General features: G+C 40.8%; 1 protein-coding gene across 5 annotated transcripts in view; it reads right to left on the reverse strand.

The window, feature by feature from the left end:
• RAPGEF5 (Rap guanine nucleotide exchange factor 5) overlaps positions 1 to 18,855 on the reverse strand; it is a 219,423-nt gene that overhangs the window by 166,532 nt on the left and 34,036 nt on the right. For 2 of the 5 annotated variants that reach the window (XM_059933978.1, XM_059933979.1), the window contains exons 2-5: positions 13,062 to 13,112; positions 11,388 to 11,494; positions 6,539 to 6,660; positions 4,922 to 5,090 (exon numbers count right to left, since the gene is read on the reverse strand). In XM_059933978.1, coding sequence (XP_059789961.1) covers positions 4,922 to 5,090; positions 6,539 to 6,660; positions 11,388 to 11,494; positions 13,062 to 13,112 — 449 coding nt within the window. Of the gene's footprint in view, positions 1 to 4,921; positions 5,091 to 6,538; positions 6,661 to 11,387; positions 11,495 to 13,061; positions 13,113 to 18,855 lie in introns of those variants that run through there. The other 3 variants (XM_059933981.1, XM_059933980.1, XM_059933983.1) reach the window with 3 other exon arrangements.

The following is an 18,855-nucleotide window of genomic DNA, read 5'->3' on the forward strand; positions in this document are numbered from 1 at the left end:
CAAGTTACACAGCCTGTCTTGCCTCAGTTTCCGCATCACAACTCCACACTACTGCTGTGAGCATTAAATGAGTCATATGTAAAATGCTCAGAGTAGTGCTTTGCATGTGGTAAGTACCTATAAGTGCTAACTATTACTGCTATTTTTGGTATTATTGTCACTGCCAGGGCAGCTTAGGCCAAGTGACCAAGCCATTTGTTCCCCATTTTTAAGTGGGGGACCCCTTTAACATAGAAATAGATCACAGACCCATAAACTCTGTACCTGTTGAGCAATTATATGACAAAAACACTGCCGTGAATTCAAATAAACTGTATTTTACTTATTTCGGCAGCATCTATATACAGTTAAGTCATTCTTTCTATTCAATACAAAGACAATGCTTAGCTTCCCTATAGATGTGCAGACCCCTGCAATCAATCTGAGCCTCGCCCCCCTGCCGGTTGTGACCCACTGCTCCAGCCACATCAAGCTGCCTTGTACCCTCTCAACATGCCACTCATCTTCCTAACTTCCTGCCCTACGCACTGTACCATCTACCTCAAGTGCCCTTCTGCTTCTCTACCTAGAGCATGGAGTCATGAATGCTAACAAATTCATCTGAATCCTCTGGGCTGAGCTTTTCCTAGAGTTGGTTAGTGAGGAATGGAAGGTGAGCCACACCGTCCAATTAAGTACTCTGCTCATTAACAGTAGCAACGAACAGGTGTGGGTTTTTTGTGTTTTGTGCAAAAAACATGTGTGTGTGTGTGTGTGTGTGTGTGTGTGTTTAACACGTAGGTTAGAGTCAGGGAAGGTCAGGGTGGGATGCAACGAGAGGGAGCTGCTTCAGCAGAGGTCAGGTGATTGAACGGGATGTCTGTGGAAGCCGCAGCCAGACCTCAGGAGCATCAGAATGTCAGCGGATGCTGACGTTCCAGGAGGACGCATCAGCCAGGACCACCGGGCACTGATCAAGCCGAGACAGAGACCCAACTGACACTAGGCTCCCCAGTAACAGCGCACCCCAGTCACACTTCAGGGGTCACTAGGCAAGATCCGTGCGGATGGGAAAGGGCCAACCTGACAGGCAAGCCTGGTCTGCTAGGGTCAAGGGCCCACACCACTCACCATATCCCCAGGGGCTGTCTTGCTGGGGAGCAAGGAGAGGGCGCAGACTGAACCTTTTTACCAAAATATGCTCAACAGCTAACAAGGAAACCTTTTAAATTTCCTTATTAGAGTCATTTTACTGGATTAGGCTAAAATTATGGGGCTTCTCTTTTCCTTCTTTCTGGCTGTCCAGCAGGACAGAGGCTCATGTGGACAACACAACGTTTAGAGAAAAATGAAGAAGTTACATTTTTCTTTACCTGCCTGATTGCAGCATAAGTTACATTTTAGCAATCTGCTATGGCTCTTTTAACAGCAGCATAAGCGTTAACTGCCCTGTAATTGGTAGAATATAGTTTTATGTAACAAGGTTCACAGACTCAGTTATTCAGAGCACCACCACTCCCACTCCTGGGCAAGCCGGGAGGGCTGTAATACAGGCAGTTGAATTAAAATTAAAATAGCCAAACTCCCGCACAGCCTGAATTCTCCAAGTCAGTGTTAGACAGAAGCGTGTCTTACTCGTCCTGGAGGAATTATTAGGCTGCCTTTCCCTACACTGTTACTTCAGCGTTCCTAACCGACCCACTCCAATAAGGAAAAAGGACATTCTGGATGATTTGATTTGCCTTTCAGTTTGAATAAGATACCACGATTGTTCTTTCTTCCCCTAGAGACAGTACCCTTGACAACCAATGCACTCACTTCTTTCAAATTATCTATTCAGTTTGGATAGAAAAGTTATTTTGTATAGCATAGAAATTTTGTTTCTTCACATTAGCCTAGAAACCTGCATTAGCTCCATTTCCCTTTCTGCTTTAAACATTTTATTTTAAATGGGAAAAAAAATCTATGTTTCTTTTTTCTTTTTAAAAATGAATCTTTACAGAACAGTGTTTACATAGAGACATGAAGTAGTTTTCTCATATAATTTTAAAGGGATTTAGAGAGAAGACAGCAAATTAGAATGACCCCAATGTAGAACTGCACAGGCAAACTTCATGGCCTTCAAATATCAAAAAGGTTATTAAAAGAACCACAGGACCGGGTTTTCAGCTTGTGAACGGACAATGTAAGTTAATCAGTCAAGAGGATTTTAGAGGGCATTTCGGTAGACTAGGTTAAAAATGAATGAATAATACAGTGGAATGAATACCGTAGGACTAAGAATGACATAGAAGAGTGGGAAAAAAATTTGAAACAAACAGCAAGAGCAGTAAGTTACTAAAAGTTAGGGCTGTCCGTAGACTGCATGTATCACGGAAGTTCTGTGGTCAAGGTAGGACTTGGACTCCCCCTTGAGGGGTGGGTAGAACTTGACAAGGAAAGAGGAGAACTTCACAAGGGCATGAGGGAATAAACGGGTATGGGCTAGAATGAATGGAGATCACCAGATTAGAGCAGAAGTTATGATGGGATCGTATGTGTTGAACCTTAGGAAGGGCTGTGACAACCCAACTGGAAGAGGACAATGTCCCTAGACATCTTTTCTCTGACCACAGTTTACTCCAAGTCTGGATAACCTAAATTTTAGCTTTCAAAAATTTGGCCCAAAACATTATATCAGAGCTTAGAAGTTTGCTTATAACTCTAGTACAGAGAAAATAAATAAACAAATACACACACACACACACACACACACACACACATATATATTTTTGCTCCAGAAGAGACTTGCAGTGGGTTCAGTAATTTTATCTTTTTATAGTTTGTACTTATAATATGGGATAAACAGGTCTATAGCTCCCCAATGCCAATTTTCCCAGAGGAATTACCACTCCAAATGTACAAGTTCACACCGAAAGAAAAAGAATGTGCTGATAAGGCATGCTATAGTGATTATCAACCCCAGAGGCATGACACTGTATACAGTGATCAGTGTGACAAAAGCCTGCAAGTAATCTGGAATATTAGGAACCAAATTTTTTAAATAGCTTCACCTTTAGAACCTACAGTAGACTCAGGGATTCCCTGTAAAAAGGTCATCTCACTGGCATTCCAAACTGCTTCCTCGGTGGGAGAGAAAGGAGATAAACCATGAGGACTGCTTGCGAGTTTACTTCAGACACCCTCATACCCCGTTAATCTGGGTACACCCCCTGGGACTGCGCACACGTCCGACTTCAGGATGGGAAATGGTTAAGAAAAGCTGCCAGGGCTTCCCTGGTGGCGCAGTGGTTGAGAGTCTGCCTGCCAATGCAGGGGACACGGGTTCGAGCCCTGGTCTGGGAAGATCCCACATGCCGCGGAGCAACTGGGCCCGTGAGCCACAACTACTGAGCCTGCGCGTCTGGAGCCTGTGCTCCGCAACAAGAGAGGCCGCGATAGTGAGAGGCCCGCGCACCGCGATGAAGAGTGGCCCCCACTTGCCACAACTAGAGGAAGCCCTCGCACAGAAACGAAGACCCAACATAGCAATCAATCAATCAATAAATCTTTAAAAAAAAAAAAGAAAGAAAGAAAAGCTGCCAGAGAGTGCCAGTCCCACAGTCACAGCCACCTCTAGCTTAAAAAGCATTCCACTCCTTCTTAGAAAGCTTTTTAAAATTTACTGAAATGCTCCTTGACTTTTCCTGGGAAACTTCTGACCTATATTAAGACCACATTACATTAAGAAACATTTTCCTTACTTAGACAATCGAATGATGCATTATATTTGCTCTGCCATGGCAAGGTCCTCTATAAACAGTGGTGGTGCCAGTGGCACTGAATTCATAACCATTTCAGAGTCAGTCTAACATTTTTATAGCTTCTGGTTATAACGTCTCAGAAAGGGAAGCTAGAATGACCCCCATAACTCTTGGGCACACATTCTAGCAGTTGTTAAAAGCACGGGTGTCACAGCCAGACAGACATGGAATGCTCCACACACCACTTGTGTGACCGTAGATAGGTCACCTCATCTCTATGCCTCAGTTTCCTCACTTTAAAATAGTAGAAACTGATGAAATGATGAACATAAAGCATTTAGCATAGCTCCTGACATAAAATGCATCCTCTACAATCAAGCTATTAGTGTCTCATTAATATTCTGACATTTTATTTCTTTTCTAAAAGCCTGTAATAACTGTTAGTATTGTCTTTTTTTAACAAGAGTAACTCATGTTTGTTACGGTTGTGGGTGCTTCTCCCTGAACCTATTTTTCTTACCCATGAGATGAGGATAATACCACTTGCCCTGCTAATCTCAACATATTCTAAAAATTGAATACATAAAAGTTGCTAACTGAAATATTTCATCTGCAATTCATTATACTGAAATAAGCTTGTCATTAATGCTGTGGATAAACAAAGGCATGTCAGAATCATCATATCATGACTCAAGTCCTGTTCCCACACCCCCTCTAATGAATTAATTTTAATTCATTTTAATCATAGGGTGACTCAGCATCTTCATGTGATAATGATTCATGTATTTTAATTTGCCAAATATTGCTTCTAGATTATTTTCAGAAATATCTGTTGAGCTCTTTCTTAGGAAAGTCACAACTTGGAGAGAGGATGTCAGTTATTATTTTATTCCAACTTAAGCTAAATCATGTTTATTCCCAACTTATATCATCTACTCATATCGCAATGATTAAATTAGAAGCAGCATGGTGCAGCCGGCGAGGCATGGACTTCTGGAGTTTGAATACCAGTTCAGTCATTTATTAACTGGACTGAATTTTCAGCATTTTACCTTTCTGAACCTGCATCCGAGAAATGGGAATAAAACAATTACTTCTTAAAGGAGATGATCTTAAAAAGCAGAGCACAGTCCCCAGACACAGGGGTGGCTCTCTAAGTGAGAATAATTTTACAATGGAACAAAACAGCATCTACTTACAGTTCACAGATGCCAGCTCTAGTGGGAATGAGAGGCACAAGCTGCAGTAAAAGTTTGACACCATTTTGCCACGCCTCTTCTCTTTCAAATTCACAGTACAAGTAGCTACACTCATCAGACGAAAACTGGTAGAAAACATAGGTATCTTGAAAGCATAAATGCTGGTCCACTGTTGGAAACAAAAAGGGCGTGGATCAGTTTTGTAAAGTATACCATTTAGAGAGCCATAAACTGAATAATAAATTGAAAGGCCTACTAATTATTAGGGAGAAGCCAGGGATAGGACGATCATGAAGTGCATTCATTTTCACAGTCCCATTGAATTAAAAAGGACTTACTGACCACCCTATTTTTATTACTTGAAGCTTTGGCCAGCACATTCCCATGTATTTTACAACTGCTCTACTTCAGGGACACGTGAAATCAACAGCAATTCAAAGGCAGTAGAAGAAACTTTTTTTTTTAGCGTCCCAAAGCAGGACATTTAATTACTGCGGTGGTACACAAATACAACACTATGGCAAGATCTAGATCAGTGGTTCTCGACCAGCACTGAGGGCCTTTAGCAATGTCGGGTGACATTCTGAGTTGCCACAACTAGGGGGTGCTACTGGCATCTGGTGGGTGGAAGGAAGGGATGCTACTAAACATCCTATAATGTACGAGACAGTGCCCCCCCCCCCCCATTAACTAAGAATTATCTAGCACAAAATGTCAACACTACCAAGGTTGGGAAACCCTATTTTAAAAGAAATCAAGACGTGGAGACTTTTCCAAAAAATATTAACACAAAATGTTTTGCTAAGCAGAAACCTGAACCTCACAAGCAAGCTGATAATTATATTCCTCAAAGGCAGTTAATTGTTTTTCTAAAGAAGAGCATCACGTGCTAGTTGTGACCGACTAAGATTACACCCACATCCCCATCTGCACCACTTTTCCACAGTGGGACCTGGGGTGTGCCTTTCTGAAACTTACTATGTTCTCTGACCCTCAATATTTATCATCTATAGAAGAAAAGGGCTTCCCAGTGACAAACCAGCACCTGAGTGAGAGATAAATAAAGAATCCAAATTGCTTGACTTCTAATTCTTCCATTCCCTGGCTCAACAAAGAAAAGAGATATCCACCATCTATTTTAGTTTCTAGTTAACATCAATTTTCTGTTCTGTTTAAACAGCTTATTTTCATGGATCATATTTCCAACTGTTTATGACTACTTACACAATTAAAATGGCATACACATTCTACTCATAAAGTCAGTTTCTGATGATTATTCTAAGTACAGCAAGACAAATCACACATTTAGAGCAACTAAAGATGTCACTGATTTTTTTAAAAAATTGTGTGCATCATTTTAAGTAGAGAAGGGAGGGGGTAAGGGAAAGACTCTTACAGGTAGTAGTTAATGAAACAACAAGTACCTAACTATTTTTACAAAAGGTGTGAGAAGTAACAAAAGATGAACTGTCACATTCATTTATAAGAGAATGCAAATATTTACCAGCAAACACAATTTCCATCTAGATTATAATATCATCTAGGAAATCAAACACATTTTGGTCAAGTAGCTTAACAACATAATGATTCTGTGCCTTCAAAACACGTAACACTAACCTGATGACATAATTCCCATATCCAGTAGGAGCTGCCAGACCCCTATGGCCATAGATCTGCATTGGACCAAAGGACAGTGTTCTAGAAGCCAGTCTACCAGTTCCGACCCAATGCAGCTTCTCCTGGACAAAAGCAAAGCCATTCCCAGTAAGACATGGTTGCCACTCATTTGTCAAAAAAAATGAAATTTAATACCGTCGCTTTCATGTGCTTTTAAACAAGCAACTCAAGAATAAATGACACGGCCCTCTTATCCATCTTTCAGGTTTCAGCTCAAATATTGCTTGCCTTAAAAAAGCTTAGAATCATATCCTCTTATACTTCTTCTTCGCATCACCTAACATTTAGCAATTATACATCTTTCCAAATGAATAGTACTTCTTTTCCTCCCTTGAGAATAATTTTCAGGAGAACAGGGACTATGTGTATGTAACATTTAGCAATTATACATCTTTCCAAATGAATAATATCTCCTTTCCTCCCTTGAGAATAATTTTCAGGAGAACAGGGACTATGTGTGTGTAACTTATGATTAAACGCCAACATCAGAACAGTCCAGGCCCACGGTAAAGTCTCTGAATATATACATTAGAATAAATGAAGGAATAAATTTAGCAGCCCTTTGCCTGAAGACAATGCTTCTGCCTCGGTAAGACAAGTACCTCGAGTTGGTGGTGATCAGCTTTGGTTCAAGCAATTACACATTTTTATCCCATCTCTTTGAGAACAAAATAATTCCAGGGTTAGACAAGGTTAAACCACAGTGAGTAGTATGAAGTTTTGTTTTCTGATCTTTAAACGGAGAGCAAACCCTAATATTTGTCTCAAAGAACAATAAATTTGACTGTTAATCTTTTTAACATAATCTAAGCAATCCGCCAAGCAGCCTAGATCATAAACCCATAAACCTGGATGATGGATTCCACTAACCACATGCAAGAAATACTCTCTGGAATCCTTAAAATACATAGCTGTATTCAAAGAATGCCCCAATTTGGGCATCACAAGCGGTACTTTCATGCCTACTTTCCCATCTTTATCAGCTTCAGATGAAAAACCAAATGAAGAAAACTTTCTGAAATAAGTTTTTTTAATTTGCAGAAATTTCATTGAAACCCACTCTTCCGTATGGAAAAAAAGGTCACCCAAAATTTTTTTAAAGAGATGTACCATGTAAAAGACTACCTTTCTCCTATATTTGGTATTTAAGGACCAAAAGATGCCAACATTTATTTGTATTCCTAAAACAGAAAAATATTTTCTATCTTTTGTGATTGGCATACTTATAAATACCTAGAAATCACACAGTAACCAACAGTATGAAGAAATGCCATGAGATGCTACATTTTCTTGAGTGATGGAAAAATAAGGTAGTAAACATTTCTGCTGAGATATCTGAACAAATATTCTACTTTAGATAAAGTATCACTTTTTGGGGGTAAATATTTGAAAGATACTCTGAGGCCATTAAGGCAATTCCAGATTGTACCAACTGTACAATTCCAGTTGCAGGTTGGCATTAAGACATAAGAAAGATTAACAGTCAAATAAATGGATGTTTTTTGAAACAAAACAAGAAAACAGATTGCAACAAAACAGGCAATTAGACCAAACCGTCAAATTTAACTTCTACAGGACACCTTTCATATTAAAGGCTCCAAGTGTTAATTCCTCAACACCTCTGTCAATTAGCCCGCATCTTTGGGCTTGTAAAGCACTTTGATCATCTTAATCCTCATTCTCAGAACAATACATACAGCTCCTCAGCCTGCTCTGTGTCTGACACCACCTGGAACACAGCAGGATACGGCAAAGCATTTACTAAACGAACTGAACTGTCAAATTGCAAATGGTGACTGGATCCTGCAAAGCAATTACTAAACAAACTAAACTGTCAAATTGCAAATGGTGACTGGACAGATGCGTTGGCTTGTTTCTTCATAGCTGATGAGGAAGACGTGACTCAGACCAGGGCTTCCCAAATCTGTGTTTAGTAGGAGTCGCCCGGGGCATCTTGTTGACGTGCAGATTCCGATGCCGTGTGGCTGGGTGCAGCCTCTGAGCCCTCATTTCTAACGGGGTGACCCGGCCCCACCTTCTCATTGGGAAGGGCTCTGTCTTGGGGAGGTGCAGGGCAGAGTGGATATGCTTAAACACGGCACCGCCATGACTGCTGTCACGTGTACTTATTACTGAATAATCAGGCTCCAGCGCTCGAAGCAAGCTACTGTTTCGGGGGCACACGATCTCTTTCTACCCCCACCTCCAATTTATCAAGCTATATTTCGAATCGCTTTCAACAATCCATCTGCACCAGGCAAAACATCACTGGGGGAAGGATGAACACCATCACTAACACCACCAAAGCAAACAAAATGAGGTAAGCTGCCGCTGCCGTTAACTCACACCCCCTTGACTTGCGGCCCAGGTCAGCAACAATCCATTTTAAATACCTAAACCTCCAGGACCGAGGGGAGAGCGGTGGAGAAATCAGAGATGCCTGGAAGGGAGGAATGTGAACACCCACGGCAGTTCTTACTCCCCGTGTATTTTCAGTCTTGTACTGAATCCAGCAACTGTTCCGAGTACATGCAGATCTAACTAGCGTTGTGATACTTGACAGGAACATTGTGATATGGCGGTGACTGGCTCCAAGGCCAATGTGATTGCCATAACAAAACATTAATGTTACTAATCTCTGAAGTTGAAAATTCGATCTCTCTTGGCCTCCTTCTGTCTCCGGTTACATTTTTAGTAATCAATTCATAGGAGTGCAGATAGAACCCTCATCTCAAATGTCAGTGGGGCAGTGGTATTTACACACTTACATGAAGCCTCAAAAAACTAGTATGATTTTTCCTATAGTACCAAATAAATGGAAAACATTGCAAAGTTGTGAAAGTAATTCTCGTGGGGTACATGGAGGGCACTTTGCTCAATTTACTACCGGATAAATGAAAATGACCCAGCCTAGGCAATCATATTAGCACTTTGTCTCTAAACCCAGAGCATTAATCAGTCCTTAGATTATAAAAGAAAGGAGGTTCTGGCCTGATCATCTGGGATCTGAAATAGGACAACTCATGCTCTCTCCACATTCTACTCCCACTAAACCCTAGGTATGTTCTTACTTGGATGGATGGTTCTTTTCCATGAACCTGATTAATGTACATCTCCCAATTCTTTTTCAATCTATATCCAATCAGAAACAAACTGAGAACAAGGACAGACCCTACATACAGCCTCATGTGGGAGCTGAAATGAATCCTATGAGTCTGCTGACAACTAGACCCAAAGACCTACGCAGGCAGACCTCATTTTATTGCACTTTCATTTACCGTACTTTACAGATATTATGTTTACAAATTCAAGGTTTGTGGCAACCCTGCATTTAGCAAGTCTATCGGTGCCAATTTTTCCAACGGCATTTGTTCACTTCGTGTCTCTGTGTCACATTTTTGGTACTTATCACAATATTTCAAACCCTCCACCAACAGAAAAGATGACGACTTGCTGAAGGCTCAGATAACGGTTAGCAATTTTTAGGAATATTTTCAAAACTAAGGTATGTATATTGTTTTTAGATAATGCTATTGCACACTTAATAGACTAGAGTGTCAACATAACTGTTGTATGCACTGGGAAACAAAATAACTCATGTGACTCACTTTATTGTGCTACTTGCTTTACTGCAGTGGTCTGGAACCAAACCTGCAGTATCTCTGAGGGATGCCTGTACATGCAGTTTCAGTTTTTAAAAAAAAAGGGGAAAAAAATTAGACTTGTCTAAAGTTGATACCGCCATCGATTTTAAAAAAAGGCGGGGGGAGCTCTACGTGAAGTAATCCAACAATCACCACAACCCGTCTTCCAGCCTGTTGCGTCTGCTTGGCCTAGGCTCTAAACCAGTGGTTTTTCAGACCCTGGGCTGTGAATTCCTTATGTGAGGGTGTGGCAGTGACCTTTGAGCTTTCTCAAGAGGTTCACAATTCCATATACACAAAAGCATTGTTTGTCAACAGAATAAATCATATCTAACCTATGCCGAGTGTGTCAAAACCTATGGAAATACTAATGTGATTAATTAAACATGGGATTTTAAAGTGTTAATTCATTACAGTTCTCTCATCTCCACTACACAGTTGGTCAATGGTGCCAAGATAACCGATTTTGCCAAATTTTTTATCAGAAAGAAGTTGTTGGCATGAGATAGTTGTTGACAGGGAAGGGACACGAAGAAATTATCTAGGGTGTGAAAACTCCCCAGAGCTTGATGTGGATAGTGGTTACATAAGTGTGTGTAATGATTAAAAATTCATCAAGCTGTACCCTTAAGATTTGTGCATTTTACTGCATGTAAACTATGCCTCAAAAAAAAGGATGGGGGGGTCGTCTTACTCAAATAGGTTGGGAACCACTATCCCCAAAAGCCAGGCCATGATGGAATTTTTCCCATCTGTGGCAAATGGAAAAAAAGAAAATGACTGTAATGAGTTTGTGATAAAGCTAAATTTAGTTAACTTAAAGAAATGTCTTTATTCTGAGACTCTTTCCTACCTTTTTTGTTATCATTTATTCTGAGTACTCTCCCTATTCTTTATGGTATTGTAATCTTCCAGTTGTAATCTCCCTATCTTCAGACCAGGAGTCCAACTGTGAAACACTCGGCTAAGTTTAATTAAGAGAAAAGTCACCACACCCCAGTATCCCAAATAGACACTTCAAACAAACCAACCCTCCTACTACTGATAATTGCCCATCTCTCTGTGATCACGGTTATGACTTTAACATGTTTTTCGGTTTTTTTCTCAAGGAGAATTTCTGACAAGGCGTTAGGAAACTGTGTTACCTGTAAAATCCCTTGAGGTTCACCCTGTCCTTTATCAGGTCAGCTGCCTGAACGATGATAATATTCCTCAGTGCTCTTCCTGCACAAGAAGAATTCTCTCCATAAATCTACACGGAAAAGACAAAGACTCACTGAGAATTCAGAACAATGATGTGACAATTTGTGAGTTGCCAATGACATACTATACAGACAAAGTTATGGCCAAGTCCCTAAGCTTAAAACACTTAACTGCTTTAACTATAAATAATTTCCTTTTACACAGAGTTTCCAGGGCAAAATACCTGTTTTTTTAGATACAATGTTTGTACCAATACAGCAAATTGAAGAATATTTATATATGAACTCTGCCATATTGATAAATGCATACTTGTAAATGTCTTGGAAGCTGGGAAAATAATTTTTTCCTATCTAGCAAGTATCTCGCACCATGACACAATTTAATAGCAGGCTGCTGTGTGCTTTGCTTTTAAGCTTCACTCAACTGCAGAGTTCATAGTTAATGCCAAGCATCCTGGTTTCATCTACTTCACAATTCCATCTAGCAGATAAAAATTTCATATAGCTTCTTTTTTTAATCTTCTGATTTGCCCATATGCATCTCTGATTCTTGGAGGATGAAGCAGGGTATTCCTTAGATCTGGAGAGGTCTATGTCCCACTTTATAAACTACCTCCTTTTTCTATAATTGGCAGCTTCGTCCACAGGGCAATGTTGCTTCACAAAGGAAGCTAAATGAAAATGAACTGTCTAAGTAAAGGCTCATGAAAGTGAAGATATGAGGTGCATGCTGACATCTGTTTACTTGTTTCTTGCTGAACTCTTTTTGCACCTACAAAATATTTTATATCTTCTCCCAAAGCAAACAAATTGATAATATATTGACTATAATTTGATCCGGAACACTTCAACCCCAACCTTATACTCCCTTAATTTTCCTGTAATCACCTCCTAAACACAACCTAAGAAGAAAATGAGAAGGACAGGAAATGATTTATTTTTAACACGTTAAATCTATTAAAAAAAAAAAAAACTTAAGTCAGATAACAGAAAGTATTACCATAAAAGAGGTATGAGTCAGCTGACACTTGACTAGTCCTAACAATGTACCAGTATTCACTCACTCAGTCATTCTAAAAACACTAAGCAGCTATCAGGTCCCATTCTAGATGCTGGGGATGCAGTAGTGAGCAAGGCCAAAAAGGTCCTGCCCTCACAAAGCTCACAGTCTCCTGATATTCTAAAATATGCAACCCTGTCAGCGGATTTTTTTTTTTTTAACACAACGTAATGAAGGCATCCCCACCTTGTTTCAATGAGCATTCGGGGATATTCTACTATTAGATAACAATAAATATAAATAATCCTCTTTTACACAGAGTTTTCAGAGTAAAATATCCAGTATTTTTAAAATACAGCATTTCTATCATACAGCAAATTGAAAATATTTATATTATATATGAACTCTGCCATGTTCATAACGCATTCATGTAGACGACTTGGAAAATGGGAGAAAATTTCTGTCCTATCTAGTGAACATCTTGCTCCATGACACAAGTATCAGAGCATTTCAAACACCTTCGGCCGTGTCATCCCAGGTGAAGGAGACGGCGTAATCAGGAGCGAAGGGAAGAATCACTGTTTCAGAAAATGCTGTAAGAGAGATAAGAATCATACCTGGGAAGGAGTAGGTTCAAGGTATGGATTGGAAATTCTTCTTGATAGAGTCTATTTGAAAAGAAAGAAAAGGGGAAAATTAGAACCAAACAGAAAGCTTTGTACTATAAGGACACAATATACGCAACCGTGGCAGGCCCAGCAGCTGTCTAAGCCAGAAAAACGTCATGGGCCATGGAGGGTTAACATCTTTATTCTCACCCAGTGTAAATATCTGGTCAACATTCATCCCAATGGGACAGGATATTCCATGGGAACGGCCCCCAATCTAGAGAGTACAACTTTAAAAAGTGCAATAGAAAAACAGGGATGTTTGTATACGTATCACTTTGTTCTCAGTTTGATTTTGATCCCATTTCTCCTTTCCCTTCTATTTCCGCTCTCACCAACCCTAACTCCAGCTCTCATCCCTGCACACCTGGACTGCTGTTTCGGCTTTTCAGTGGATTTCCCTGGGCTCCAGTCACGCCCCCTCAGGTCATCCTGTAAACCTCAACTGAACAGAAGTCCCTATATAGCCCTTCAACTGACAGTAGGTCCCTTCTTGCTTGTCAGTCCGAACCCCCCAGCCTGCCCTTCTGGGCCCACCACAGTCTGCCTCCAACAGATTTCTATTCTCCTTCTACCTCCGTGCGTGGCTTCTTTGACTCAACATGAGATCTACTCAACAGAAGAAGCTGTGATTCATACCTGCCTCTGCTCACACCGTCCTCCACAACAGAAAGCCCTCCGTCTTCCCTGCTACACCCCTGAACCCCACTGAAGTCCAGGTCTGTGCAGTCACCTGTTGGGTGAAGCTCCGCCCACCCACCCCAGTCCACCGGGGTTTGTCCCTCTGGGAGCTCTGTGTTTTCTGACTATTTATATGGCGGCTCCTGGGCGCTCTGCAGTACTGGCTATCTTTCTATGTGTGCATTTGCCCCAACTAACCCACACGCTCCTTGAGGGAGTCCTCGCAGCTTAACCTGCTTTGCTTTCACAGCCTCTAGCACACAACCTCACACACAAAAAGTGTTTATTTTTCTATTCATTTATTACAGATATTTATATCTCTGCATCAACTGAGTATTTGCTGAGTGATTTGAATTGTAGGAGCTTATTTTTCCTACCTAACAATCCAGTAAGCAGCACCATCACCCACATGTGTTTAAGCACAATAGAAAACTATTATCATTTCCCGTTGCGGTTTAGGAAAAGGAACAGAGAAATGAACATTTACTGAGCTTCCAACCTATGTTTAAAAGCTCTTTACACCGCTATTCCAAAGCTTGCTGTCTTTTGAGATCCCATAGTTTTTAGTCCGCCGCGTCCACTTCTTAGAATCACTTACAAAACATACCCTGCCACTCACTGCCTTCCAGCGTCTGAACCTTCTACCAAACTTAAAGCTAAGATAGAATTCTCACTCAGCCCCTTGCCCACTCCACACAGCTCCCATACTACTTATCTTCTGATTAAACTGAAATAAATATACAGACTCTATCCAGGAATGCCAATTGGTACACGCTGCTAAAGATTTGCAATGGCTTCCAAGAAAAAAAAGAAAGGTTTAAGAGAGGCCATTTTTAATTGCTGTGTGTTAAAATAAAACACCCTCTCACCCCTTCTGGTCTAGTCTATACACATTCCCAACCGGCCCTTCCTAGGCCTTCTGTCCTCTGAGCCTAGGCATTGTATTCACTTACTGAAATACTGAACAGTTTAAAATTTGCATCTACACCAGATTTATAACTTGAAGATGAATCATCATGATAAGTGATTTTTTTTTCCCCCTAAACAGCCTTTTAAAAGTCAATATGGCAGACCAGAATGACAATCTTTATTACTCATCTAATTGCCTAAATCAGCTCAGAAAAGCAACTACTTCACATAATCTAGTTAAAAAGAGAGCTTCCAGGTAGAAACAAGCTCTAAAGAAATAGGCGGGGGCACTTTCACAAAAGAAAGCAGAAAGGCTTCCTTTCTCTCTGCCGCCAGCCCAAATCTGGCTGTCTGGCTAACACTAGTGTTACACTCGCACAATTCCACTTCACAGAAACTTCCCCCCGTGGATGGCTTGTTACAAAAGATTGGTAAGGTGAGTCAATAAAGCCATGGGGTCCTTCCATGCCAACTAGATAACAGCGTTAGATAAGCTCCTAGCCCACAGGGAATCGACCAGAGCAACCTAACAGGAACTGCCTTTTACAGGACACAATACCTAGATTTGTCGTCAGAAACTCCTGCGAAGCCCACTCTTAACCGGCCCCGAGGGAGCTGTGTTTCCTGAACGCTCCAGGACAGCAGCTCTCACACTCACCTGAGCCGGGGAAGCTAAGCGCTTTCTCTACAACTCCGGAAAGGACTGATCTGTTCAACTTAAAATAACTACCATAACTGTACTTTTTTTTTTGAGACCACTTTATGTTAGCTGTCGGTATTGACTAAAAATAGCAAGTGCCAAAGACCTAAAGAAAAAAGAACATGGAGGAACTGACCATCCATTACCTCATTTTTCATAGATACTGTGAAAGGATTGTTACGTAATTTTACCGGGGAAACACCAAGGGCCAACTTACAGGAATCTGAGAATGACTGCTCTAAAGCACCTCACAAACTGCTCTCCCAACATTTCCCTGAAAGAGTAGCACAAGGACACCCTTGAAGATGCACCCCTCTCCATTCAATATTCTTTCCCTGATATTCAATTACTCAGCTGTTTTCATCCCATCTTGGACTCTCTCGGTTTTGTTTCTCCTTTCAGCATTTCAGGGCTTCATCTCATCACTCCCGTGGCAACTAACTTCCGTTCATTTCCCTTATGAAGCACCTACTGATCTCCTTGCCAGGCACAGTGGCAGCACCAGAAACATACATGTGAAGAAGATACCACCCTCTAACTGAGAAATCATTTATCAGAAGACACGGGATCTCAGGAACATTTAAAATAAATCAGGAAGAACATTTCTTCTTCCTAATTTCCTATCAATTTACTCTATAATCTTGGATGTCTGGTCCAATTCATGTAGGCGTCCTCTTTTAAATGGCTCTCACCATGATATCTCAAATATAAAGCCCAGATGAGATGATTCTTTTTCCCCCTTTATTTCCAATTTCCTAGAATTACTTAAGCTAGATGCAATGATTCTTTCATGAAGGACTTATACAGGCCATAGAGAGAAGACTAGTAACAATACAAATGAAATTAGATTTTAATTCAAATTTATTTCTTCTCCTCTCCAATTTAATGAACCATAGAAAATGATTCCCTAAATGATTCCGTGGAAACCTCATATTTTAAACATGTGTTAGAAAATTGCAATCCTTTAATATTCACAAATGAACTTCCAGAAAAAATTTATAATAAATTTTATTAACTCAGAAGTAAACTCAGAAGGCTTCACTCAGAAAGATAACTGGTTAGCAATCATATATTACTTTCATTTTTTTTTAAAGTTAGGTGTCCACTAAAGTTAGATGGTAATAGTCTCTGAGGCTGGGTCTGAACCAAAAATGGAACTCATTTCAGAGTCATTGGAAATATCGTGCTAAACTGTATGGTAGACTTAAGGCACATTTTTAAATCAGCTTTTAAAGGACATGCCTTAATGCTCTCCTTGGATTGAATTACAATACTTAGGCTACAAGGGGAGAGAGAAAGGAAAGGAAAAAGAATGTATCACTTCAATCACCAGAGAAGTATGACCTGCTCTGTTAAAATAGGAACCAACAAGAACTACCAAATCTGTTGATAACTTGAGAATTCAGTTCACAACACAACTTGCTGTCACCTTCAGCCATTGTCCTTTACCCACTCTGGGTGACCAAGTAGAAATGAACATGTTAAAGTGGAATAAGTGTACTTAGATTTCTTATAATTCTAAGAAGCCAAAAGTCTCCATAAGTAACTAGAGGGCACATGTGTTAAGAGACTATGCACTAAAACTATTAAGGCTGTGATCCAGTAGGCTGTGCAGTAGAGTTCTAAGGTCTGGGTCGGGGAGAGAGGTCCTTTTTAAGCCCCAGCATACCCTTGCATCTCAATCAAAAGTTGATCCAGGTGAAAAGGACAGAATCCCACCCAGCCAGGAAGTTGGCTTGAGAAGGACACGGTCATCACAAGTTCAGCATAATGCAAACTGGAGACATGAGTCAAGTGCTGACGTGGAAGCACAGGGCCGGGCACCACAACTCTTTCTGCAAACTCGGATGCCAGTTCAGGCCCAACCATTCCTTGAGGCTCCAAGGGACGTGCTCCCAAAGTCAGTCACAGTCACAAAGGCCACTGTAACAATCTCTTCTCAACACAGCCTGGCCAAACCAGAGTCAATGATGTTCTCAAAATTAGAGTTTTCCACTGCCCTGTGATGTGTTAAGAAAACAGAATGAAAGGGAAGGTGGCAGAAATGCTTCCTGAGCACCTCCTTTGTCTTAAGCACTTTCCCACATTAGGAGCTGCACCCACCTATTCATACATCTACAGACAAGAGCCCTGAGGTTCAGAGAAATTAAGGAATTTACTTAAGGCCCCAGAGCTGGAAAGTTACACAGCCAGGGCTGGAAGAATATTGTGATTGATTCCGAAGTCACCGCTCTACCGTAACATGCTGCATGTTACTAAGTAATACATGAGTTTCTGCTGTGTGCTAGAGATTGTACTGAATATTTTACATGCAATATATTGCTTAATTTTTGAAAAACTAGGAGGTTTTAATCCCATTTTACAGATGACAAAACTAGACTTAAAGAGGTTAAGAAATTCACCCGAGTTTGCAACCCAAGCCTGTCTTTAGTTACATCCCCATACATTTATCTTATAACATAGAATGTACTGATTTAAGAATCACATGACAAACAAGTGCAGATAACTGCATGAAGATGTCACAGATAGCTGTCTCTGCTAGATCCAGAAGTTCTCAACCCTGGATGTAAATTAGAACCATCTGGGAAACTGAAGAAATAATCAAACAGGAGCTCAGGTCCACAGAATTAGAACCTATAGGAGAGGGACCTGGGCGGGTTTTTTTCCAAGCTCTTCGATGTAGTTTTAACGTGCACCCTGGTCTGAAAAAAACTGTAAAAACCAGTGGTGGGAATTGGCAATTTGAACCTCTCACCATCCGCCTCCGCTCTGAAGTCTGACGCACTCCTCAAGAGATCTGAACACAGCAGAGGCGCAAGCCATCCGAACAGCCCTGGGCTCTGAGTCTGAGCTTCTAAGTCTGGCTTGTGTAGAACAAAGAGCCAGTGTCTCAGGAAATCCCACCTCGCACCTGTTCTTTGGTGTGTGTTTTCTATCCACCCCATCCCAGACGCAGCCCTAAACCAAGGAACCTCACGTCCGCAGAGCGGCATCGTACCTACATACCTTCTGAAAGGACATCCCCTTTTAACGGCATCCATAGCATTAGACTTAATTTTTACTTCCCACTGCTAAAGGACTCTCTTCTAGTATAAACATGTTTGCCCCACTTAAAAGCTAAAGGAGAAAATTAAAGCGGGGCTTAGGAATACTTACAAATGTTTCACCATCTTGCCTGCCTAGGGAGACAAATCGGCAAGAACCAGCAGCTTCTGGGAAAATATATACAATAGGTACCACAGAAACAAACCCCAAAGTGTCATCAACATGATTTTATTCATTCCTTGGGCAAGTATCTTTCTTCTCACTGTGTTTATAAACAAGAAAATGATTTTGTCTAACGGGGTGGGCTTCCTTGGTTAATGCAATCACAGAAAAACCTTTACAATTTAGGCATCAAGTCACTGAAGATTTTGGGTCAACAGTTAAATTGGCAGCTTACTTATCTCCACG

Source organism: Balaenoptera ricei, chromosome 9, assembly GCF_028023285.1.
Source record: "Balaenoptera ricei isolate mBalRic1 chromosome 9, mBalRic1.hap2, whole genome shotgun sequence".
Taxonomy (NCBI): Eukaryota; Metazoa; Chordata; class Mammalia; order Artiodactyla; family Balaenopteridae; genus Balaenoptera; species Balaenoptera ricei.